Below are 26,562 nucleotides of genomic sequence, written 5' to 3'. Positions count from 1 at the left end.
TGGGTCCCGACCTGAAATGTCAGCTTTCCTGCTCCTCTGATGCTGCCTGACCTGCTGTGTTCACCCAGCTCCACACTGTGTTACCTTTAAATATGCAGTTTTCTTTCAGTACTGTACAAAATGTTAGCTTGATTGTGTACTGAGACATCTGGAATGGAACTTGAACAAACCTGACCTAACTGGACCAGGTAGCCTGGTTCTGTGCCGTAAAATTCAATATAAATAATTAGGAGTGAGATTAATCCTATTAGGTAATTAATAAAGCAGATTATTTCAGATCGGTTGGGTGTCACTGAAACTGAATATAAAGAACTTTGAAATGTTGTAATTTATTTGACTCTTCAAATCTTGAATCAAAAATTCTCCAACATGGAGCTCTCCTGATGGCTTAAAATTGGTAAATAACATGCCAGATAGAGTAAGAATCTATTCAGACCAAATTGTCTCATGTTCACTGGTCACTTTGTGCTGTCTCCTGATGCTGTGCATCCCAGAGTACTTAAGGAAGTGGCCCGAAAAATAGCAGATGCATTGGTGATCATTTTCAAGCATTCTGTAGACTCTGGAAGAGTTCCAATGAACTGGAGGGCAGCTAACGTAACACCTCTTTTTGAAGAAGGAGGGAGAGAGAAATTAGGGAATTATAGGCCAGTTAGCCTGACATTGATGGTGGGGGAAATGCTGGAGTCAATTATTAAGGATGTAAAAACTGAGTATTTGGAAAGCGATGACAGGATTGTTCCCAAGTCAGCATGGATTCACTAAAGGGAAATCAGGCTCGACAAATCTTCTGGAATTTTTTCAGGATGTGACCAGCAGAGTGGACAAGAATGAATCAGTAGATGTTGTGTATCTGCACTTTCAAAAGGCTTTTGACAAGGTCCCACACAAGAGATATGTAAGGATAATTAAAGCTCACAGTTTCCGAGGTAATGTATTAACATGGATAGAGAACTGGTTGGCAGACAGGAAGGACAGAGTTGGAATAAATGGATCCTTTTCAGAGTGCCAGGCAGTGACGAATGGGGTGCCACAGGGTTCAGTGCTGGGACCTCATATATACATCAATGACTTGGACGAAGGAATTGAATGAAGTATCTCCAAATCTGCAGACGACACTAAGCTGCTTGTGCCTTGCTTGATTGATTTATTGTAACCTGTGCCGAAGTACAGTGAAAAGCTTTGTTTATGAGCAGTACAGGCAGATGATAGTAAGCAAGGATGTACAGATCAATAAGACAGAGGCATACAGGTTACATTACACAGGGCATGCACTAGGCGAGATCAATGTTAGCAAGATCAGTGCAATTTGAGGCGAGAGAGTCCATTCATCAGTCTGATAACGACCAGGAAGAAGCTGTTCCTGAATCTGCTCATGTGTGTGTTCAGGCTTCTGTATCTTCTGCCTGATGGAAGAGGTTGTAGGAGATTGTTACCGGGGTGCAGTGGGTTTTTGATGATGTTGGCCACCTTTCTGCAGCAGCAAAACATGTAAATAGAGTCCATGGATGGAAGGTTGGCTTCTGTGATGGTCTGGGCTGTGCACACCACCTTATGTAGTTTCTTACGGTCCTGGGCAGTTGCCATACCAAGCTGTTATGCACCTGGACGGTATGCTTTCAATGGTGCATCTGTAGAAGTTGGTGAGGGACCTTATGGACATGCCAAGTTTCCTGAGCCACCTGAGGAATAAGAAGCGTTGTTGTGCCTTCTTGACCGTTGCATCTACGTGGGAAGTCCAAGATAGTAAATTGGTTATTGTCACTCTGAGGAACTTGATGCTCACCTCCCTCTCAACCTCAGTTCCGTTGATGTAGGTGGGGGCATGTTCTCCTCCTTTCTTCCTGAAGTCAATGATCAGTTCTTTAGTTTTGCTGATGTTGAGCAGAGGTGGCAGTGTGTGATGTGAGGAGGATGCTAAAAGGCTGTAGGGTGACCTGGACTGACTGGCTGAGTGGGCAAATACAATATAACATGGATAAATGTGAGGTTATCCACTTTGGTCACAAAAACAGGAAGGCAGATTATTATCTGAATGGTAGTAGTTTAGGAAAAGATGAGGTGCAACGAGACCTGGATGGTGGAACAGTCACTGAAGGTTGGTGTGCAGGTGCAGCGGGCAGTGAGGAAAGCTATCAGAGTAAAGATGTCTTGCTGCAGTTATACAGGGCCTTAGTGAGGCCACACCTTGAGTATTGTGTGCAGGTTTGGCCTCCTAGGCTGAGGAAGGACATTCTCACTACTAAGGGAGTCCAACAATGGTTGACTAGACTGATTTCTGGGATGGCAGACTGACATATGAGGAAAGATTGGATCAGCTGGGGTTATACTCACTGGCATTTAGAAGAATGAGGGGAATCTCATACCAACATATAAAATCCTGATGGGACTGGACATGCTAGATGTGGGAAGAATGCTCCTGATGTTGCGGGAGTCTAGAACTAGGGATCACAGTCTAAGAATAAGGGGTAAGCCATTCAGGACTGAGATGAGGAAGAATTTCTTCACTCAGCGTGTTGTGAACCTGTGGAATTCTCTGCCACAGGAAGTTGTTGGGGCCAGTCCATTAGATATATTCAGGAGGAAGCTGGAAGTGGCCCTTGTGGCTAAAGGGATCAAATGGGATATTGAGATTGCATGATTAGCCATGAATAGTGGTGCAGGCTCAAGGAGCCAAGTGGCCTACTCCTGCACCTATTTTCTATGTTTCCTCAAAGTGAAAGTAAAGCTGCTACAATTAGCTTCATCACCTTGAAGTGTAAATATGACCGAAAATCCTGATTGCTATTCAGTGACTGCTCTGGGAAGAGCTACCAATGGAGATAATGAGCGTTTGGCTCACCTGCCATGGTGACTAATGGTTTGATATCTTGCTACTCACTGTCTACGCTCATGGGTGAAGAATACTCAAAAAGATATTTTCTTGAGATGAAAGGGGAGGAAAATACACTAGGACAGGAGAAAAGGTGCAGAGACCATTTGAGATTTTACAGAAAAAAAAAACAGAATTACAGAATGATTTCATGAAAAACTACCAAAAACCGAATAACAAAACTTTACAATCACCATAAGCTAATGATTGTTTGTGGAGGGAGTTGATAATATTCACACATTTTCAGATTCACTCTCACTTGCAGCTAATTGAGAATTCAGTCTCTAAAGTGACATCGTAAATATAAGTTAACAAGGTGTAGAGCTGGATGAACACAGCAGGCCAAGCAGCATCAGAGGAGCAGGAAAGCTGACGTTTCAGCCTTTGCCTGGTCCTAAGCCTTTGTTCCTGAATTAAACAGTTTACTTCGGATGAAAAGCTTATTAATCTGAAATGGTTAGACTGTTTAAATGAAACAAAGAGTTGTGCATGCAGGAAATCTGAAACAAAAACAGAAACTCAGCAGGTTTGGCAGCATCTGAGGAGAGAAAAACAGTTAATGTTTGGAATCCAATGCCCCTTTGCCAGCAGTGGTGAGCTGCCTTTCCAAACTGCTGCAGTCTCAGGGTGCAGGGACACCAACAATGCTTTAGGGAGGAGTTCCAGGATTTTGACCCAACAACATGAAGAAATGTGGAAACTTTTCCAAGTCAGGATGGTGAGTGGCTTGGAGGAAAAGTTGGAGATAGTGGTGTTCTCTGGTACCTGCTGCTTTTGTCCTTCTAGATGGAAATGGTCACGGGTTTGGAAGGTGCTGTCTAATCATCCTTGGTGAATTTTTGCAGTGCATCTTGCTACTACTGAGCTTTGGTGGTGGTGGGAGTGGATGTGGCGCGAACCAAGCAGACTGCTTTGTCTTGCATGGTGTCAAACTTCTTGAGTGTTTTCAGAGCTGCATTCATCCAGGTGACTGAGACGATACACTATCACATTCCTGATTTATGTCTTGATGGTGAACAGGTTTCGGGAAGTCAGGAAGTGAATTACTTACTGCAATATGCCTAGTCAACATAGATTCCCTTCAATGCTGAAGCAGGCCATTTGGCCCATCGTGTCCATACTGACCCTCTGAAGAACATCTCATCCAAACCCACTCCCCTACCCTAACACCCTGTGTTTCACATGACGAGTCCACCTGGCCTGCACACCCCTGGACCTTATGGGCAATTTAGCATGGCCAATCCACCTAACCTGCACATCTTTGGACTGTGGGAGGAAACGGACACTGACACGGAGAAAATGTGCAAACTCTACAGAGACAGTTGCCCAGAGGCTGGAATCGAACCCAGGTCCCTGGCATTGTGAGGCAGCAGCACTAATCACTGAGCCACAATGCTGCCCTTGTGACCTGCTCTTGTAACTACGGTAATGTATATAGCTATTCCAGTTCAAATTCCAATGAATGGCAACCCTCAAGATGTTGATAGTGGGGGAATTCAGTGGTGGTGATGCCATTGAATGTCAAGGAACGATGGTTAGATTCCTTCTTGGGAGATCTCATTGTCTGGTATTTGTGTGGCATGAATGTCAATTGTTAGCCCAGAACTGAATTTTGTCTGATCTTTCTGCATTCTGGCATGGACTGCTTCAGTATCTGAAGAGTTGTGAATGTACAATGGTCAGCACCAATCAATCAATATCTCCACTTCTGATCTGCTGGAGGGAATGTCATTGATGATGATGGTTGGGCTGAGGACACTACCCTGAGGAACTCCTGCAGAGATATCCTGGAGCTGAGATGGCTGACCTCCAACAACCACAACCATCTCTCTATGCGTCAGGTATGACACCAACTGGAGAGTTTTCTCCAATTCCCATTGACTCCAGTTTTGCTTGGGTTCCTAGATGTCACATTCAGTCAAATACTACCTTAATGTCAAGGACAGCCAGATTTACCTCACTAATTGCAAATACACTCTCTCTGTATCAAGATGGACAATTGTCAACATTTTCTAATCAGTCAATTCCTCTCATTTTCCTACTAAATGGAATGCAAGCTGTCAAAATCTCCCACTTCTTGTAATGCTGTTACTTCATTTCAGTTTAAAGTTTGCTGTACACTTGGATTGCAATGTTTCTCTATGTCATAGGTGCTATCTAAGTGCAAGTTGTTGTTGAAAAGAAAATGAGATAATAGAAAGTTTCGAATAATACAGGTAACAGCTTCTGTTCACAAAAATCTTTCAAAATCCTGACCACTGCAATCTGGAATTAAGTCATCAATTACTTGATGCATTGCCATGTAGTTATTAAGGGAGCATCTGTAAATTCCATAGTCACTAGCATGACGTTATTGCTGTCTCTCATTGCTGACATTCAAAGCGTCAAATTAGATCTGAACATTAATTGAAATATTTACTCCCAAGCTCTCCCGTTCAAAAGACAATTAGTGCACTTAAAATATTTCAGCATGCTGTGGGACTGCCTTGAAATTGATTCCATTCTTTAAAAAACCATACCATTTGCTGGATTCTCCTCTCCCTGTAATTTGCCTGAAATGATTGGTTTGTGGCACCAATTCTAGCAAAATAAAAGGTGTGAGAATGAGTTAGGAAATTGGTTTTGTACTGTGTGCTAAAAGTGATGAATAGAGTCAAACATAACTGGAAGAATTGGTTTTCACTGAAGTACAATTCTACTGATCCTCATGAATGCAGTGCACATATGCTGACCGAAAGGGAAATAGTTTCTCTTGACAGTGTATTTGCATAGTAAGTGCACTGGAGCTTGGAATTATTTATCGATGAAGGGATTTTCATTCTGAGTTTTGCTGTATTTAAGTTTCTTTGCGTAGGCTCTTCCTGATGTGGGGAATGGTGAGAAATTTGGGAGAATCATGTGAGAATTTGAGTGAGGCCTTTCACAACATTGTGAATAATGAGTTGCATTTTCCAAAGCAATTCCAGATGTTGAGACTAGATTCTCGCTCGAGAATGGCAAGAGGTCTATTAACAGGAATCATTGCTCATTAGCAATTAATCCGGCCTTGTTAATACATAGTTTGCTATTCCACCACCTGCCAGGTAGCAACTTAGATGGCGAAAATTTCCAACGTGACAGTCAAAGCGGGTACCTGGTGACTCCAGCTCACCAGTCGTTCCTCCAGACCTCCATTCCAAATGCTGGGCATCAACATCTCTGGGCACACTCCGTGGGCAGCAATTGTGTGCACCCACAGACACTGATGTCTGCCTCACTGCACCATCATGGCACATTTCAGACCCACTCACAGTAGGATTCTGCACTATAATGCTGCACAATGACACCTCTCATTGCAATGCTGCATTGACTTGATAGAGATGTACAAAATGATCAGTGGTATAGATAGAATGGACAGCCAGAGACTTTTTCCTAGAGTGGAGGTAGCTATTATGAGGGGGCATAGTTTTAAAGTGAGTGGAGGTAGATATAGGGGAGACGTCAGGAAGTTAGTTCTTTACTCAGAGAGTGGTCCGGGCGTGGAATGCATTGCTGGAGAGGGTAGTGGAGTCGGCCTCATTAGGGGCATTTATGTGGCTATTAGATAGGCATATGGATGATAGTATAAGATAGGGGTGGAGGTTAGATAGACCTTAGGTTTAGGGTAAAAATTCGGCACAACATTGTGGGCCAAAGGGCCTGTACTGTTCTATGTTCTACGTTCTAATGCTGCTGCAAGGACACTGTGGCAGGGACAGGTTCCCAGCATACACACTCGATCAGACTGTCTCAGGCCTGCTCCCTTACTTTCATTGGGGGCTCACTCGCTTAGCACTGACCTGGATAGTTACAGCATCATTGCCTTGCTTTGTCTTTTAGTGTTTTGCTCCCTTAGCCGCATTTTAAAGGCCAACAGTACTTTTTATTCGTTCACAGGATGAGGGTGTCACTGAGAGGGCAGCATTTATTTATCGCTGGCTAGGCAGCATTTATTGCTCATCCCTAATTGTCCAGAGGGCAGTTCAGTGTCAACCACATTGCTCTGGGTCTGGTGTCACATGTTGACCAGACCAGGTAAGGATGGCAGTTTCCTTCCCTAAAGGACATTAGTGAACAAGATGGGTTTTTCTGACAATTGACAATGGATTCATGGTCATTGTCAGACTCCTGATTCCAGAATTTTTTTTATTGAATTCAAATTCCACCATCTGCCATGGTGGGATCCCAACCTGCGTTCCCTAGAACGTTATCTGGGTCTCTGGATTAACAGTCCAGCAATAATACCACTAGGCCATTGCCTCCCCCTTACTGCTGACCTGCCTTGCTGTTTAGTGCAGATGTAAAGCCATGCAGCTTGTCATTTTCATAGAATCCCTACAGTGTGGAAACAGGCCCTTTGGCCCAACAAGTCCACACCGACACTCAGAGCATTCCACCCTGACCCATTCCCCTAACCTACACATCCCTGAACACTATGGGCAATTTAGCACGACCTGCACACATTTTTGGATTGTGGGAGGAAACCGGAGCACCCGGAGGAACCCCACGCAGACATGGGGAGAACGTACAAACTCCACACAGTCGCCCGAGGGTGGAATTGAACCCGGGTCCCTGGTGCGGTGAGGTAGCAGTGCTAACCACTGAGCCACCGTGCCATGGTCAGCAGTGATCAGTCAAGGGGTGAACATGTAGCAGTAAGGCACAGTGCCGCATCAACCTCATACCAGCACCATGTGCCAACAGCTTACACAGCAAACACACTGCATGGGTTTCATCCAAATGGCCATGTTTCACAAAGAAATGGGAGTAGTCCTCAGGCGTGGGGTCAGTTCTTAGTTGAGGGTGGGGGTTGGGGGGTATGTGGTATGGGGGAATAGTGAACCCTGTGCAGTCAGTCAGGGCTAGTGTCATCTTGGGTTGGTCAGGGTCAGGGATTCAGGGAATGGGGCATAGTCAATCCTGCAGCTCCAGCCAGAGGAATAACAGATCATCAGTCAGGAAGCTCCAAAGAAATTGGTCATGAATCTGGTCAGTCAGGGCTAGCAGTGAGTGGTGGTGTAGAGCACAGTCAAGTCTTGGGAGTCATAGAGTTATAGAGTCATACCACATGGAACCAGACCCTTCAGTCCAACTCCTCCACATTGACCATACAACCCAATGTGACCTAGTCCCATTTATCAGCATTTGGCCCATATCCCTCTAAACTCTAACTATTCATATACCCATCCAGATGTCTTTTAATTCTACAGTTGTACCAGCCTCCACCACTTCCTCTGGCAGCTCATTCCAGACATGCACCACCCTGTCTGTGAAAAAATTATTCCTCAGGTCCTCACCAGAACGAATGTCAGGGGCTTACAGTGCAGATATTTTTAGTGTTTGTAAATAAAGCTTTTTTTTGATGTGACTGAGGTCTTCCTGTGAGAGATGGTCCCACATCGAACAGTGATACAATACCGGGCTACTGTGGACATAGGGGAATGAGAGGCAATGATTTAGAGAAGATTGTACGAGGAGATGTGGTGAAGGACAGATAAACTGTGTGGTACACTGCTGAAACTGTGATTGGTGTAGGAATGTATCGCCGTTTGTCCGAGGAAGTGTCATCCATGTGACCTGGGTCATGGGAAACATTGGCTTGCAGCTGCTGTGCTAATACATTGGCAGTGAGGGACCTCTTAAGATTGCCAATACTCAACCAGGAGTAGGGCTGGGGTTAGAGGATGGCACCAGGAATGTCAGTATATCCCAGGATATCCTGGGGCAGAGGAGAGAACTTCCAGCTACCACAAGTGAGGGAAATGGGCTAGCACTGGACAAGAAGAATGCCATTTGGGCAGAGAAGCCAGTTAATGAGGCAAGTTTGGGGATGATAGTGCGAGAAAATATGTAGGCCTCTCTGGAGAGAACCCTTCTGTGGAACTGTGAAACTGTGAAAATCACACTTTGCCAAAATGCGGTGTAATTTAGCTCACTGTGCCAGAGTTTCACTGGGGTTAAGAATTAGGATTTGAGCCTCAGAGTTTAAAACAAGATTATAATTAGAGGCTGTTTGGAAAACTCTTCCAAAATGCTACAAGATTCAAGGACACAGTCTGTCAGGGAACTAAAAAACTGCCCCAGAATTTAGATTTCTTTCCTATTAACATATGCAGGTCTCCGATTCACTCTACCTCTGCAGGTGATGTCAGGCTGCCAGCTGCATTGTACTGAATCTGGGGAGGTTATACTATTAAAACTCTTCATGCAACTGCCTGCTGCATTTTAATTTCTTTCCTGCTTCCCTGAGGACCTGGTGATGTGTCAAGCTGCCATTTTCGTCATCTTGTTATTAATGAGGTCCTCGACATCACTGAGATGTGTCCCAGCTCTCTCATTCCCTGCCCACTTACATTCTCCATCTTGAAACCAACGGCTGACAATTTATATTTCCGTAATTGCAACTACATCAGCTTTGTTTAGGAATACTTAACCACTGTTTTGGATCCCCACCAAGTTCTCTTCCAGATTTTGCTGAAGATGTTGACTCTTGCTAGGGCTCAATTGCCCACAAGTGATGTATCATTACGCCTTAGTCTCTGATAGTAAGAGTCAACCATTAAATGAAAGAATCAGGACTAGTGGATTCCTTTGAGGAGGATTCAGGAGGGAACAGGAGCAGGAAACCTGGTTGAATTCTTTTTCCTATCCTTTTCTGAGTGAGCAATAGGGGCCAGATGGGGGAAATGAATAATTTCTCAACCCTTTTCCCTAATTCAGTGGCAGAGTTGGTTCAATCTAGGGAACGTTACCAACCTTTGAAGATTGTCCTCGTGTCTCCAGGAATGAGAGATTCCTGTTTCCAATTGACCACAGGAGGATGGTGTGTGCCTAGCAGAAGAACTAATGGCGTGAGCTTGGGGCAGAGCTGTTTGAAGCAAGAAGTCATGTGATCAAACCTCCGGAACTGCACACAAGCAGAGATGGTAAACCCAGTTGAGAGAGTGTAAATTGGGAATTTGCTGCTTTGATTCTTTTTTTCCATTAAATTTAGTGCATTCAATATTGCCAGATTCTTTTCTAAACTGAAACTCTGAGCAAGTTCACTGGTGGAGGAGGCCCACATTCCCTGAATGAAAAAAAATTCATTTTCATTTCACAGCTCAGATCCTATAAATGTGAGCCTATGTCTTTGCAATATTCCAGAATGTTCCCAGTCTCAGGTTCTACCTGAAGTATTGCTGAATGCAATGTTATAATAAGGTGAGTAATGTTGAATAGACAAGGTTGCAATAGCAAATTATGCTAATTTTCTGCGGGCTGGAATGTTAAGTTTTTGAATAATTTCTGTTTATGAAAGGAATTTATTATGTTAATCAAATGAAAAGACAGGGCAGGGGGAAGGTGATCCTTTAATTCAAAACAGCTTTATCAGAGAAAAGAAGTATTTTTATGAAAATTATCTTTGACATTTAAAATAAAACAGCTTCAGAGTGAATTTTAAAACAGGCTTTTGTTTTATTCATGGGCTTGAATTCCCTTTACTATCTGGGAGTTCTGTACATTCTGTCAGAGAACATCAAACATCCCCTGGCATTGTTGCAAGATAACACAAGGGCCCTCACAATGGTTACCAAGAGCTTGCATTGATATTGCACCTTTAAGTATTGCAGAACATCCCAAAGTGCTTCATGGGAGTTAGCCCCAAAATTTGACCGAGCCCAAATAAGGAGATATTTGGTCAGCTGCCAAAAGTTAGATCAGAGGGTTAGACATAGATGAGGACAGTCTTAAGGAGGAGAGTCAGAGCAGTCATTGGATATTCCAAAGTTTAAGACCAAGATAGCTTAAGGCATAGCCACCAATGGCTAGACAAGGACTGCCAGGAATGCTGTCAAAGCTACACATGGAAGAACATAGAATTCTCAAAGAGTTTTAGGATAGGCAAAGGCTGTACAGGAATGTAAATTCAGTTATGAGAATATTTAAATTGAGACTGTCCATAAGCACATCAAACCAAACAATCATTGAAGATATCTGTGCTCCTCCCCATGTTTTGGCCTCTTGTATTTAAGGGGAGGTGATGGCTGAGTCGTGTTATTGCTGGACTATTAATCCAGAGACCCTGGTAATGTTCTGGGGACCTGGGTTCAAATCCTGCCATGGTAGTTGGTGGGATTTGAATTCAATAAATACCTGGAATTAAAAATCTAATGATGACCATGAAACCATTGTCAGGAAAAAATCCTCTGCTTCACTGTGTCCTTTAGGGGAGGAATCTATTGGCCTACATGTGACTCCAGAAACTCAGCAATATGGTTGACACTTAACTGCCCTCTGGGCAATAAAAGCTAGCCTAGTTACACTTTGTGAATGAAATAAAAACCAACTTCCCTGATTTAAATCACTTCACATCGTTAGCCATGCCTTCAGCTACCAAGTCTCTAACTTTTAAAATTTCGATCTTAATCCCTCTTCAGCTTTCAAGATGTTCCTTAGAATAGCTCTGACCAAGATTTAATTGTATGTGTGAAACTAGACAATACGTGTTATCTTTCAATTAGACCATAGGGTGTTTCCCAGCAACAAGCCTCGATATCATTTTCCCCACAGAAATGACCAGGAGCAAGAATCCTATTTAATTCTAATTGTCTCCTTTCTTAGCAGAGGAGACACAGAGGGCAATTGTAGATTGTCCATTGCTACCATAAGACCATAAGACATAGGAGCAGAAATTAGGCCATTCGGCCCATTGAGTCTGCTCCGCCATTCAATCATGGCTGATAAGTTCCTCACCGCATTCTCCTGCTTTCTCCCCGTAACCCTTGATCCCCTTGATAATCAAGAACCTATCTATCTCAGTCTTAAATGTACTCAATGACTGTCCATTGTCCAGATTGTGCATTGCTACCTTGGCTGAAATCTGCTAATGTGACACAAATTGTACCCAAGGTCAGTGGAAATTTGTTCCATAGAGAATAGTGCATTAACCAAATAAGCATTGAAACAAACTATTAATATATCACTACCTGTAAAATAATTTTAATCTGTACAATGATAAATCTAATGTTTTAGAGTGAATTTTTTTTTCCTTTAACCAATGGTCAGACTGTCACACATTCCTCTGAATAGCCATAAAACCATGAGGACTCCATACCCAGCTCTCTATCAACTATCCTTACCTCTGTGCTGTTTACGTCACACTGATGGGAATCTGCAAACCAACTATCTTCGGTTGAGCACTGGTCAATATCCACGCTCTGCAGGTTAACATCCATTCGGATCACTCCTCTGAAATAGAAGAAAAGCAAGTACATATATAAAGGCAAACATTTAAATTCCTGTTTAAAAAAATTACAGAATTGTTACAGCACAGAAGGAGTCTATTCGACCTATCTTGTCTGTGCCAGCTCTCTGAGTGAACAATTCACTTAAAGTCATTCTCCTGCCTTTCTCCCATGACTCTGTGCATTCTCCCTTTTAAAGGTAATAATCCAATTTCCACTACAACTTGATTGTCTCAATGGAACCGGCCTCCACCCTATGCTCAGGCAATGCATCTCAATCTTAATAATTTTTGGCCAATTTGCTAGTCTACATTATTTTGTCAATTATCTTATATTGGTGACTCCTTGTTCTAGATCCTTCCAACAATGAGGACAGTTTCTCCATTGTTAACAAAAAAAGACCAAAGAACTGCGGATGCTGGAAATCAGAAACAAAAACAGTCCTGAAGAAGGACCTGAAATGCTAACTCTGCTTTCTCTCCACAGAGATGTTGCCAGACTGCCAAGTTTTCCCAACAATTTCTGTTTTAGTATCTCCATATTTACTTTGTCCAGAACACTCATGGTTTTAATGCTTCTATCAAATCTCCTCCAAATCTTCTCTCCCCCAAGGAAAACAGTCCTCTTGTTAATAGCATCCAAGCAGGCTGGTAAGATAGAAACAATGAAACACAGTTTTTTTTATATAGAGAGTCAATTGACTTGTTCAGTCTTACATCTCTCGTTCAACATGACCAGTGTCCCAGCTGTTTCCTATTTTTATGTGTTCAGACAGTTAATACCCGTTGCCTGTTTATCTTAACCTTAACAAAGAAATGATCAAACCTTAACAATGTGATGGACAAGACATTAACGCAGAAACAAAAACAGAAATTGCTGGAAAAGCTCAGCAGGTCTGGCAGTATCTGTGCAGAAAAATCAGAGTTAAAGTTTCGGGACCAGTGACCCTCAGAATTGAGGAAGCGTCACCCGACCCAAAACGTTAACTTTGATTTCTCTTCACAGATGTTACCAGACCTACTGAGCTTTTCCAGCAATTTCTGTTTTTGTTTCTGATTTACAACATCCGCAGTTATTTCATTTTTAAAGACATTTACTCCTTTAACCCATTTACAAATTTGACATCCCTGGAATCATTCTTGTGAGGATAAAAGGGGAAATAAAACATTTGCAGAGTTTTGTAGAAGAGTACTGAACTTAAAACATTAACTCTGCCTTCTCTCTCCAAGATGCTGCCAGACCTGCTGAGTTTCTCCAATAATTTTTGTTTTTGTAACATTGAATGACATATGATCTTGTTGCTGTTTTTGGCAGTTTGCTGTGCAAAACAACTGCTCTTTCTTAGTATTCTGTAGGGGATCACACCTACAAGGTCAGCTGTCTCATATAAAAGATGAAAGCAATGCAGAAAGTGTTACTGTAGAATAGTGTGTGGGAACAGGAATATTCAGAGAGGATTCAAAATGATTAAAAACATTTAGAAAGAAAAGGAACAGATAAAGGAGCAGAGAAATCAACACTTTATAAATTAAAAAAGGATTTTCTACAGAACCAATCATGGAAATGTGTTCCTGTTAAAAAGTAATTATTGATTTTCATAGCATTTTTAATGTGAAGGACAATGTAAACAGATCACAGATTGCAAAGGGATTTGAATTGCCTGGAGTTAATGTTGCAGAGAAGTAGATAGATGTGATGAATAAGTACATGAATTGGAACAGAAAGAATGACAAGACATTGTGGCTGAGGCTAATGAAGAGTGAAATGGATTGTGATGAATATTTTACTCTCGTGAACATGGGCCAGTTGTAGCCATCAGGCATTTTTCTCTGGTATTTCTTTTCGATTCTTCAATGATGAATTACTTAAGTCTCTAGCAAATCCTATCTACAGCTTTGATCACTTATCTTAGACATTTTCCTGACTGATCCTTTTTAAAAATTCATTCACAAGCTGTGAGTGTCGCTGGCTGGGCCAGCATTTATTGCCCATCCCTAATTGCCCTTCAGAAGGTGCTGGTGAACTGCCTTCTTGATCTGCTGCAGTCATAGAATCATACAGGACAGAAGAGACTCTTTGGCCCATCGAGTCTGCGCCGACAAAAAGCTACTCTCAATGTACACTAGTCCCACTTTCCAGCACTTGGCTCATAGCCTTGAATGTTATGACCTTTCAAGTGCTCATCCAAGTACTTTTTAAAGGTTGTGAGGTTTCCGGCCTTAACTCTCCTGCCAGGCAGCACATTCCAGATTCCCACCACCCTCTAGGTGAAAATTTATTTCCTCAAATCCCCTCCAAACCTCCTGCTTTTCCCTTTAAAATGATGCTCCTTGTTATTGATCCTTTGCCTAAAGGGGAACAGCTACTTTTTACCTTGCCCCTCATAATCTTACATACCTCAATCAGGCCCCTCTTAGCCTTCTTTGCTCTAAAGAATAAAAAAAAACGAGCTTATCCAGCCTCCCTTCATTATTAAACTGCTTCATTCCCAGGCAACATCCTGGTGAATCTCCTTTGCATCCCCTCCAGTGCAATCACATCCTTCCCGTAGTGAGGTGACCAGAACTCCAGACAGTACTCCAGCTGTGGCCTAACCAAAGTCCTATATACCTCCAACATAACCTCCCTGCTCGTATAATTACTGGCTTGACTGGTAAAGGCATGTGTTCCGTACACCTTCTTAACCATCCTATTTACCTGACCTGCTGCCTTCAGGGATTTGTGGACAAAATCCCATGATCCCTCTGTTCCTCTGAGCTTCCTAGTGTCCTGCCATTCAATGAGTACTCTGTTGTCTTGTCACTTCTTCCAAATGAGCAACACCTCACACTTATCAGGGTTAAATTCCATTTGCTACTGATCTGCACATCTGACCAATCCATCTACATCTTCCTGTAACTAAGACCTTCTTCCTCACTGTCAACCTCCCAGCTTTTCATCGTGTCAGCCACAGACTTACTTATCAGACCCCCTCCCACATTTTGTTTCATGTCACTTGCATATACTGTGAGGAGTAGGGCCACCAATAATGCTATTAGGGAAGGAATTCCAGGATTTTGACAGTAAGGAATGGTGAAATATTTTCAAAGCAGGATGATATGTGGCTTGGAGGGGCAGCTTGCAGGTCGTGGTGTTCTCCTGTATATTCTGCCCTTGCCTTTCTAGAGGGTAGAGGTCAGTGTTTGGAAGGTGCTGTCAAAGAGCTTCCTCAATGAACAACAGGTTTGGCTTCGAGATAACACAGTGCAGAGCTGGATGAACACAGCAGGCCAAGCAGCATCAGAGGAACAGGAAAGCTGACGTTTCGGGTTTAGACCCTTCTTCAGAAATATCATTTCTGAAGAAGAGTCCAGACCCGAAACGTCAACTTTCCTGCTCCTCTGATGTTGCTTGGCCTGCTGTGTTCATCCAGCTCTACACCTTGTTATCTCAGATTCTCCAGCATCGGCAGTTCCTACTATCTCTGAATCAGTTTTGGCTTTGACCTGTTTTCAAATTCCCACGGGTTGAGGCGCTTACTCTGTTGATTATTACCCTCAGGTAGTTCCTGGGGTGATACTGAGCATTTGGGAAAGAATACTCTCTCTTCCTTCTTTTTCAAACAACTAGATGAGAAAGCTAACTGTCTGTCATGGGTTTCCCTAACCGCAGCACTCCTGCCAATCCTGTCATCCCTTTGTGATCTGTTAGAGTGCAGTTGAACCTGAAGGACTAATTTGGTCTGTGCAGGTGCAGACATAGCTTAGTTCTACAGGGGCTAGTCTCTAGGCTCCTCATTGGTGCTGCAGTGCAGGCTGGAGGAAACCTTCGCAGTTTCTTCGATGGTCTCTTTCCTCCAAGCACCCCATTCAATCCAGGAGATTCCCCTTCCCTGACATTTCATTGTTTTTAAACATAAAATGTATTGAAGTAAAAAAAACATCTTTTTAATGATTTTTATCCTATATTGACCCACAATAATATGCAGGAGCTTGTTCTTTAAATCCTCTTCGAGAGTTGACAGCCCCCTATTCTCTATTAACGTATGTAAGGGAGGGCTGATGCCTGTTTTACTCAGTCTCCAGAGACTCCCTAAATATCACTGGAACTAATAAGAGGTCTTACATTTGGATTTACACAAGGTGACACTGCAAAACTGGAGGATTTGGAGTAATTTTGGCACAATTTCCAGCCCATTCACAAGAGCGACTCATGCTGCCCTTTAGTAAACAACTGCAAGCCAGACGTTCTGATGGTCTTAATTAAAAATGTAGTTTTAATTACACTATTAATTAGGAAACCAGTATAGGAATTTGTTTACAAATTTGACTGCATGTTATGAAAGTTGTCATCTACAACGTGATTTATATAATTAATGTGAATCTAATAATGTACTAATTACACAGCAAACAAATGAACACTTTTGGCAGAGGACTCTGTGCTCTTTATAAATCTCCAGAAGCCCATCTCTCTCACATCATTTACTGCTTCTCACCAAAGTGTTCATTCATCTCTCTGTGTTGTAATTTTTGTTTCTGCTTTTTGACAAATCAGCATTTTTGTCAATTGGGCATTGACAATATTCCCCGAATATATGTGTGACTTTGTGGTGAGTGACAGCAAGCTGTTTGAAACGAATGGGCATCACGGCTGGGCCCTGTTGTGTTCTCACATATGCAGTTTTCATCAGGCGTCACTGAAAAGAAGTGATAAGTACAAATCCTGATTGGAAACACCCCAAACCTTAGCCCGGGTTGGTAAAAGAAAGCAATATCATTTATATAGCCAGATTTGTGATATCTAGACACTCCTTACAACATTATAATGTATGATCTCACACACAACCAAGAAATAATGATGGAATAAGCTCATTACTAAATGATCAATAAAGGGGGAGAAACACTATGTGCTAGTGCCCCTTTGATTATTGTCCTGGGTTTGTTTACTTGCCCTGCAATGTCCTGGTGAGCAACCTTCAATTCCTGGAGACATGAGGACAATCCAGGGGAATTGCCAACTCCTACCTATCACTGGGTGGAACTTAGGATCAGTGCCCAATATTGACAGGACCCTCGATGAAACAGAGCAAGCTTTTTGTTTTTATTTAAAAAGAAGCAATGAGCAGGATTATTTGGAAACAGCAGGAGACTGAGACAAAATGAAAATGTTCAGTGAGGTGGAGCTGGGTCAAATGGACTCCCTCTGCACCTTAATATTTCTGTGGTTTTATGGTTTGAAGTCAAATTTTGTCCCAGAGCATTTCTGTGAAGCAGCTTGGGAAGTTTGATTATGTTAGTCTTACTATATAAATACAAATTGTTATTGTCACCAAGTTTAGCTGCTGTGTCTTCTGAAGCTCATTTTATAACCAATTGATTCTGGGTAAACTAATTGGAAGTCAGACTGTCGTTCTTTCTTCATGTGAAAGTAAGATGCCACAGATATTGGAAACCAGAAAATGTTGGAAGTGCTCAGCAGCTTTGGGATCATCTGTGGAGAAAAACCGAGTCAGTATTTCAGTTCAAAGTGATCTTTAATCAGAACTCCGTTTCTCTCCACAGATACTGCCTGACCTCCTGAGGCGTCTTTTCTTTCTTTTTTATATACTTCTCTTCATGCAATAGTGTGGTTTGTTAAACTTTGAGCAATGGTTTTGCAAAGCCTATATATAGTTCAAATGTCAGGATGTTCATGAAATGATCAGCTGTGATCATATTGAGTGGTGGAGGAGGCTTGAAGGGCTGAGTGAACTACTCTTGCTCCTGTTGTCTACTTGGAGTGTTGTGTGGGGTTTTGGTCTCCTTAACTGAGGAAGGATGTTCTGGCTGTGGAGGGAGTGCAACAAAGATTTACCAGACTGATTCTTGGGATGGCAGAACTGATGTATGAAGACAGACTGGATCAGTTAGGACTACATTCACTGGAGTTTAGAAAAATGAAAGGAATCTCACAGAAATCTATAAAAGTCTAACAGGTCTGGACATTATAAATGCAAGTAGGATGTTCCTGAAGACCAGAGAGTCCAAAACTGGGGGTGACAGACTAAGGATATGGGGTAGGCCATTTCGGACCAAGATGAGGAGAAATGTCTTCACCCAGAGAGTGGTGAACCTGTGGAATTCTCTACCACAGAAAATGACTGAGGTCATAAGATTGGATGTTTTCAAGAAGGAGTTAGGTATGGTTCTTAGGGGTAAAGGGATCAAAGGGTATGAGGAGAACACAGGAACAGGGTAATGAGTTGGATGATCAGCCATGATCATATCAAATGGCACAGCAGGCTCAAAGAGCTGAATGGCCTACTCCTGATTTGATTTTGTATGTTTCTATGTCAGTGTCTCTCCTGGCACTGCACTGGGATAAGAGGTCTGTACCGTTGGTATGTCGATGTACGCCTGGAAAACAGGGAGGTGGTGCCCATAGACACATTGATAGTCTATTCCCACTCCTCTCGCCTGGCTCACTCAGCCAAGGTCCCCAGCCAGACCACAACAGCAAGTGCAGTGCTGAGTGGGACAGTGAGTGGATGCAAGCATTTCTTTCTTCAATATTTGTGGGATGTGGAATCTTCATGACAATACTGGGCAGTATATACTGCGTGTTTACTCAATGAACAATCAGGGAGATGCACATTGTAGAAGCTTTGGTCATTCCTGAGTTAATGCAGCAAGCAGTTACCTGTGGGGGTCACTAGCAGTAACTGCATGGTTGGTGTGTGGGACCCCTGCACTTGTAGCAGCTGTGATTACAGCCTTGAAGGATGGGCAACCCAGAGTAAAGCTGCATCATCTTAAAATTACAACTGTGCAGACAGTTTCCTCATCAATCCACTCAGCAATATTGCTACACGCCCCTGGAACAGGTAGGACTTGAAACCTGATCCTGGCTGAGAAGTAGGTACGATATCAGTGTGCCACAAGGACCCCTTACAGCTGTGTGAGAGTGAAATCAAGAATCACTTTCTCAAAGGCAGTGCAAATCTGGAAAAGCTGAGGTTGCTAGCGTCAATATAAATATTTAAGATTGAGATCAATAGATGTTGTCAGGTAAGGAGTTGAAGTAAAGATCAGGTATGAGCTGTAATACACACAAAATACAGATGCAATAATCTCTGCATTTTGGTGGTTTCAGCACATTCTTTGATCAATGTTTCAAACAAAAGAATTAAACATAAAAAAAGTTTGCTCCTGGAGTAATGATGCATGTTAACACCTAACTTAATTAGAAGGCGTGATCTATGACTGTGTGATGTGATGAATGAAAATTTATAATTGCTAGTTAAACCACCTTGTTACAGTAACTGTGAAAGCAATATGTAGCAAATCCATAATTAGATCCATAACAATACCACAAGGAAAGCCACTGGGATGTCAATGTTTATCACTCTCTGAACCCACTGACTTTCTCTGTATAACATCCAGCAACAATTGGGTTGTGCATGTTTTTCTTTCACTTTTGCAAAGACATACTTCCTTTTATCTTTTAAAATTTATTTTTAATTCATTGTGTATAATCTTCATTCCTCTTCTCATCTTGGTATAATTTAAATGGGTCAGCTACCAGTTGAAGTCGCGAATGGGGCTACATAAATGAAGATCTTCCTTAGCTCACAGTCTAAGCTCCCATGAGAAGCATGGCCCTTTAGCAACGTTCCCTGTAAGCTGTGTATGTCTGCCCAAGACCTGGAATGCACCGCACAGGCCTTAGTCCATGTTGTCTATCACCCCAACCAAAGACAGGAATTCCAAAAGCAGTTCACAACTAATCTGGAAATTGCCCACTCACCCAATTTCTGGACAAATAATGTCAGCTGGAATCGTCCCTTGTAGTCAGTCCAAAAAGAAGATTAAGTTAAAAAGGTATACAGTTCAGTCTGTGAATGATGCATGAAGTGAATAACAGGATATGGTGTATCCATTACAATAGATCGTGGTGTTGGAATTGACATTGGTTATTGAACAGTCAATCCTGAGATTCTTGGCTTTGCAGGTTGATTGAAATTCTTTTGTCCTAGTTCCTTTTGACAGTGGCTGGCTAACAGCACTCAGTGAGTGAAAGTATTTTCCCTTATTTACCTACAGTGCAGGGGTAGTTAGTGGCTATTTTGAAAGCTTTAACCTTCTTAGCACATCAGTTCACGCTGTAGAATATCAGGCTACTGGCACACACAGACCAGGGTTGAAGCTTGTTTTTAACCCTTTTTTTTGTATATACCTGGAAAGGTGCAAGACAAAACTTGTCTGAAACTGCCCTTCTCAATTGAAATCTAACTATGGCCCCTGCTCTGTCTTTCTGTATGTCATAAAAATTCAACTTTATCAACATTTCATTAATTAACTCCCAGGTAGTTTACTTCATTACTTAACTTAAGAAACAGACTTTTTTGGAAATGATATTTGAACTCACTGTTCAAAATGACTTTCTGATCTTTGTTAATAAAACAAGTCATCTGCACAGAAATGAAAATTAAAGTTTCTTTGTCCTTCACTTTTGAATCCAAGTTTCCAAATAATTCGAATGATAAAATGTTATAAACATTTGTCACAGTTGAAAGCTAATTTGTGTATTTGGCACATTATTAGCATTTCCTTTTCCTCCCCAGCAGCCTCCCCTCTGCATCATAATAATAACTATACTCCAAAATTAATTAGTGTGAAAATCCTTGATTCCTTTTTAAGTGACATAGTAAGCAGATACTTAAATACAAGTTATATTTGCTGTTTTTAAAATAAGTGTTTTGAGGATAAATAACCTTTAAATCACAGGTATTAATGTGATCGTTTTCAAATCTATACTGTAGCACTTTTTACACTTGATTTTTTTACTTTTACTTTTTACTTTTAAAACCAGTTGTTCAAAAATGTAATTGCGCATTGAAATTTCTACAGAGGCAATAATAATCAATGGATTCAAAGAAAAGTTTGCATTTCTATAGCATCTTTCATGACCTCAGTACTTTACAGTTATTGAAGCACTTTTGCAATGTTTTAATACATGTCATGTAATACATGCACAGCAAGCTCCACAAACTTCAACATTAAAAATGACCAGAAAATTTATTGCAGTGATAATGGTTGAAGATTAAACACTGTCCCAGGTCACTGAAGGACCTGTCCTGCTCTTCTTCTAATATTGCCATGTAAACCATTATGCCAGCCTAAGAGAGCAAATAGGGTCCCTGTTAACACATTGGGGATATCATGTCGAGATTGTACAGGACATTGGTGAGGTCTTTTCTGGAGTCTGTGTACAGTTCTGGTCACCCTGTTACAGGAAGAATATTATTAAACTGGAGAGGGTTCAGAAAAGATTTACCAAAATGTTGCCAGGACTGGAAGGTTTGAGATATAAAAATAGACAGGAAGGACCGGGACTTTTTTCACTGGAGCATAGGAGGTTGGGGGGTAACTTACTGAGGTTTGTAAAATCATGAAGGGCATAGGTAAGGTGAATAGCAAGGGTCTTTTCCCTAGGGTTCAAAACGAGGGGGCACATTTTTAAGGTGAGTGGAGAAAGATTTAAAAAGAACATGAGGGGCAACTTTTTTTACACAGTTCATTCATGTGTGGAATGAATTGCCAGAGAAAGTGGTGGATGTAGGTACAGTTACAATGTTTAAAAGACATTGGCACAGGTACATGATTAGGAAGGATTTGGAAGGATATGGGCCAGGTGCAGGCAGGTGGGAGTAGGTTAGTTTGGAAACATGGTCGATGTGGACTGGTTGGACCGAAGGGTCTGTTTCCATGCTGTATGGCTCTATGACTCTATCTGAAATACTGAACATTTAATATTGCAGCACTCCCTTAGTTCTACACCGAGTGTGTCAGTCTTAATGTTGTCCTCAAATCACTGGAGTGAGCCTTGAAACCAATGATTTTGTGCTCAGAAATAAGAGCGCTGCTGGCTGAGCTACACCTGATATATTAAGCAACACAAATGGATGCTCCATTTGAATAAGTAAACCAAAATCAGACTCTGTTACAATTGTGGTTTGAAATTCTCAATGGATGTGAGAAAAACATGTGAGTTGAAGGTGTACTCTCTCGATATCCCCTGCCACTTCAGATCAGAAGACATTGATATTGAATTTGGGAGTGTAGAGTTGGTCAATGATACAGAGTGATTGTTAAAAATTCATGTATGAGATGTGAGCATCACTGGCCTGGCCAGCATCTATTGCCTGTCCCTCATTGCCCTTGGAGGGTGGTGGTGAGCTGCCTTCTTGAACCGCTACAGTCCATGTGCTATAGGTAGACCTACAATGCTGTTTAAACCCACAATTATGTTTTGCTAACTTTCCTCATTGATTTGTGGAAACAGTAATAAGGAACATCACGGAAGTGGATCAAATAAAAGCCGAATTGGATCTGTTGACATTATCAAGGTCTTGGATTGGCTGCAGGGGAGATTTTTTAGAATGGTACAAGGATGAAGGAATCCAGCTATTGAAGAGAATGAAGAAATTGGGATTGTTCTCTTTAGACCAGAGATAGCTAAGGGGAGCAAAAACAGAAATTGCTGGAAAAGCTCAGCAGGTCTGGCAGCATTTGTGAAGAAAAAAACCAGGGTTAACATTTCGGGTCCGATTTTTTCTTCACAGATGCTGCCAGACCTGCTGAGCTTTTCCAGCAACATCTGTTTTTGTTCCTGATTTACAGCATCCGCAGTTCTTTCGGTTTTTATATAGCTAAAGGGAGTTTTAATAAGAGGTTTCAAAATGTATGCAGGGCTTTGATGGAGTAAATTGGGAGAAACCATTTTCCACTGAGGGTTGATAACCAGAGAAAACAAATATGGGATTCTTGGCAAAGAACACAAGGGACAATAAGAGAGAATTATGTTTCCACAGCAAGTTTGGGTGTGTAATACATTGCCTGGGTGGCATTGAGAGTAGATTTAATCACACATTTTAAAAGGAATTTCAAATGTACTTCAGAACGATAAATTTGCCAAGCTTTAGGAAAGTATTGAGGGATTAGGATTAATTGGAAAGTTATTTCAAAGACTTGGCACAGATGCAATGGGCTAAATAGCCTACTTCTCCACTCTGTGATTGTATTCTACACTCGGGGCTGCTATAAGATGACTGCAAGTTCTAACTCCAATAAAGAGCACAGTTTTACACCTCACAGATTAGTCAACTGAGAATCCAAGTCTGCTTCTTTTCCATGTGCATCAAATCGCACTTCAGTAGTTGTACCTGTGCCACAGTCAGACAAAATGCAATAATCCATTCTTGTTCATCAGCAACGAGTTGATCCCATTCAAAGACAAATACGTAAGCCTCTAGGAACTAACAAAATATGAGAATAGCTCCGTATACTAGCTACAAGATGCTCTGCAGAGATCCACAAAGGTTCCTTAGAAACTACCTTCCAAACTCACAACCACTACCACCTAGAAGGATACACAGGAATACAAATACCTGCAAGATCCCTCCAAGTCACACTCCGTCCTGACTTGGAAATATATTGCTGTCCCTTCACTGTCACTGAACTCCCTGTGGGTCTACCCACACTAAATGGACTGCAGCAGTTCAAGAAGGCAGCTTATCATCACCTTCTCAAGAGCAATTAAAGATTGACTTAATAGAGGCGTACAAAATGATCAGAAGTATAGATAGAGTGGACAGGCAGAGACTTTTTCCTAGGGTGGAGGAAGCTATTACGAGGGGGCATAGTTTTAAAGTGAGTGGAGGTAGATATAAGGGAGACATCAGAGGTAGGTTCTTTACTCAATGAGTGTTTGGGGTGTGGAATGCATTGCCGGAGATGGTAGTGGAGTCGGCCTCTTTAGGGGCATTTAAGTGGTTATTAGACCGGCATATGGATGATAGTATAAGGTAGGGGTGGAGGTTAGATAGACCTTAGGTTTAGGGTAAAAGTTCGGCACAAAATCATGGGCCGAAGGGCCTGTACTGTGCTGTACTGTTCTACGTTCTATGTTCTATGGGTAATAAATGCTGGCCCTACCAGCAATTCACATCACCATGAATCAATGAAACAAATATGAAACAAAAACAGAAATTGTTGGAAAAGCTCAGCAGGTCTGGCAGCGTCTGTGAAGAGAAATCTGAGTTAATGTTTTGGGTCCAGTGACCCTTCCAACAAATGTGAATATGGTGTAACATATTTTCTTTATTCATTCACGGGATGAGGGTAGCGCTGGCTAGGCAGCATTTATTGCTCATTCCTAATTACCCAGAAGGTAGTTGAGAGTCAACCACATTGCTGTGGGTCTGGAGTCACATGTAGTCCAGACCAGATAAGGATGGCAGTTTCCTTCCCTGAAGGACATTCGTGAACCAGATGGGTTTTTTCCAACAATCGACAATGGATTATTATGTAGTATTCTTCATTTGATACACCGACTCTCATGTAAACCAAAGGTATTTTAGGTTAATTTATTTGTTTTAAGGTTTTTTATTGAGTTCATCAGGGCGAAGAATAGACACGGTTCATTTCATCCGCCCTATGTCTACATCAATCAGTCCCAGAACATGAATGGCACAGTTCGATGCAGAGTAAAGTTCCCTCAGCGCTGTCAATGCTGCACTTAAGCTGCAATCTCGGTATGGTGTGTTCTAAAGTGTTCACTGCAACATTTTGATTTTTCACACCTGACTGTATTTGTCAATTGTGCCATTGTGGATAGTTATGCATGTGAATGTTAGCAACTAAATTGTAATTTGAAAAAAAATTTCGATAAGATCCTGACCAGCTACTGGCAAAGAGAATCCATAATTTGAATTATGTGCAGAGGTGGAAATTGTGATCAAATCCATTGACTTCTTTCAAATCAGCTGATTTCCTGAATGTAAATAATACAATAATATACATTCATGTAACGTCTGTAACATTGTAAAAAGCCCCAAGGTTTTTCACAGGAGTGTAATCAGAGAAAATAAAAACAGAAATTGCTGGAGAAACTCAGCAGGTCTGGCAGTATCAGTGGAGAGAGAAAAACAGAGGTAATGTTGTGATTCCCATGACTCTTCTTCAGGGCAGGAGCTCCAAAGAAGATTCATTACAGACTCTAAATGTATCTTTGTTTCTCTCTCCACTCATGCTGCCAGACCTGCTGAGTTTCTCCAGCAATTTCTGTTATTATTCCAGATCTTCGGCAGCTGTTGTACTTTGTCATTACTTTAGTAACCAAAGAAAAACTGACTGAACCAATGAAGGAGACAATAGGACTCATAAAATAGTTTTAAAAGAAAGTCTTAAAAAAGGAGAGAAGATGGGGTTTTAGTGGTGTCCCTACCTCTGACCCAGGACGACCAGGCTCAGGTTCCACCTGCTCCAGACGAGTGGGAATGTTAATCAGGCTGATGAGAAAATATCTATAAAGTTAACTTCTATTATATACTTTTCATGTTGATAAATTAGAATTAACATTGGGTTTTTTTTTGCAAAACTATTTTAAAATAGCAGACAGGGCTTTTTTAATACAGCAGTAGTGTCCCTCCCTCTGGGCCAGGACGCCTGAGTTCAAGTCCCATCAAAGGACTGTAATCACATCTCTGAATGGGTGGATTGAAAAGAAACTAAAAAAAGGAGAGGGACTTGGAGCAGTTTACAGATGGAATTCCAGAGGTTAGATTCAAGATGGCTGAAGTTATGGTCATAATGATGAGACAGAATTCAATCAGCGAGAGGTAACACCATGGGGTGACAGCCTAGTCATTATTGAGTCAGCCCTGTGAACAAGCCCCCTCGATTTTAAACTCTACTTTGATCTTAGCAGTTAACATTAATTTGTCAGATTGACAATGGTGGAAAGACAAAGTACTGAGTGCACTTTTGGCCTGGATGCATCTGCTGACTCACTTCTCTTTGATATCTAAGTCTGTTTTGTTAACTTGTAGAATGGAATGATGATTACAACAATAGATATTTTCCACAGAGGAAGAGAGCATTCCACCCATTGTGCCTGTCCCAGCTCGTTACAAGGGTATTTCTAAACAGAGACGGAAAGGGCTTGAATGTACTGAAATCACCGAATTCTAAGGCAATGAAGTGTTTCATTGTAGTACCAGAAATTAGTAGGAAGGGGGTTTGCATTAAATTTTACTTGTTATGTTCCTACTGTTGGTTGTACTATCAGATGATACAAGACTTCCCTCTCCACAGCTCAGCCCTCATAATATTACAACGCCCTGCCTCAGCAGAAAGGACAATTAGAGGATCTAGACCATACCATGACACCCTTTGGTAAAAACAGTGACAAAGAATTCAGTGGAATTCTGAAGCACACGAACAAATTCAATTAGTCCGTGCCAGTGTTAATGATGCACAGCACCATCCTCACGCTTTACATTGTCTCACCTCGTGAGCATAACCCATCCTTTCCTTTCTCCCTCATGTGCCTATCCAGCTGCCCCTCACCTCAGGAACTCTGACTTTCCATCTCGGCTCTGTGCCATGTTGGTGAACATTTTGGGAATAGTGTAACAGTAATTTG

At 41.7% G+C, this 26,562-nt stretch overlaps 1 protein-coding gene across 1 annotated transcript in view; it reads right to left on the bottom strand.

Annotated features, from left to right (window-relative positions):
- Positions 1 to 26,562, bottom strand: part of LOC109932884 (probable G-protein coupled receptor 158) — a 111,813-nt gene that overhangs the window by 51,958 nt on the left and 33,293 nt on the right. Inside the window, exon 4 of the mRNA XM_048614424.1 lies at positions 12,013 to 12,121. Coding sequence (XP_048470381.1) covers positions 12,013 to 12,121 — 109 coding nt within the window. The remainder of the gene's footprint in view (positions 1 to 12,012; positions 12,122 to 26,562) is intronic.

The sequence above is a fragment of the Rhincodon typus genome, chromosome 30 (assembly GCF_021869965.1).
Source record: "Rhincodon typus isolate 14 chromosome 30, sRhiTyp1.1, whole genome shotgun sequence".
NCBI lineage: Eukaryota > Metazoa > Chordata > Chondrichthyes > Orectolobiformes > Rhincodontidae > Rhincodon > Rhincodon typus.
This window is presented reverse-complemented; position numbering and strand designations above follow the sequence as displayed.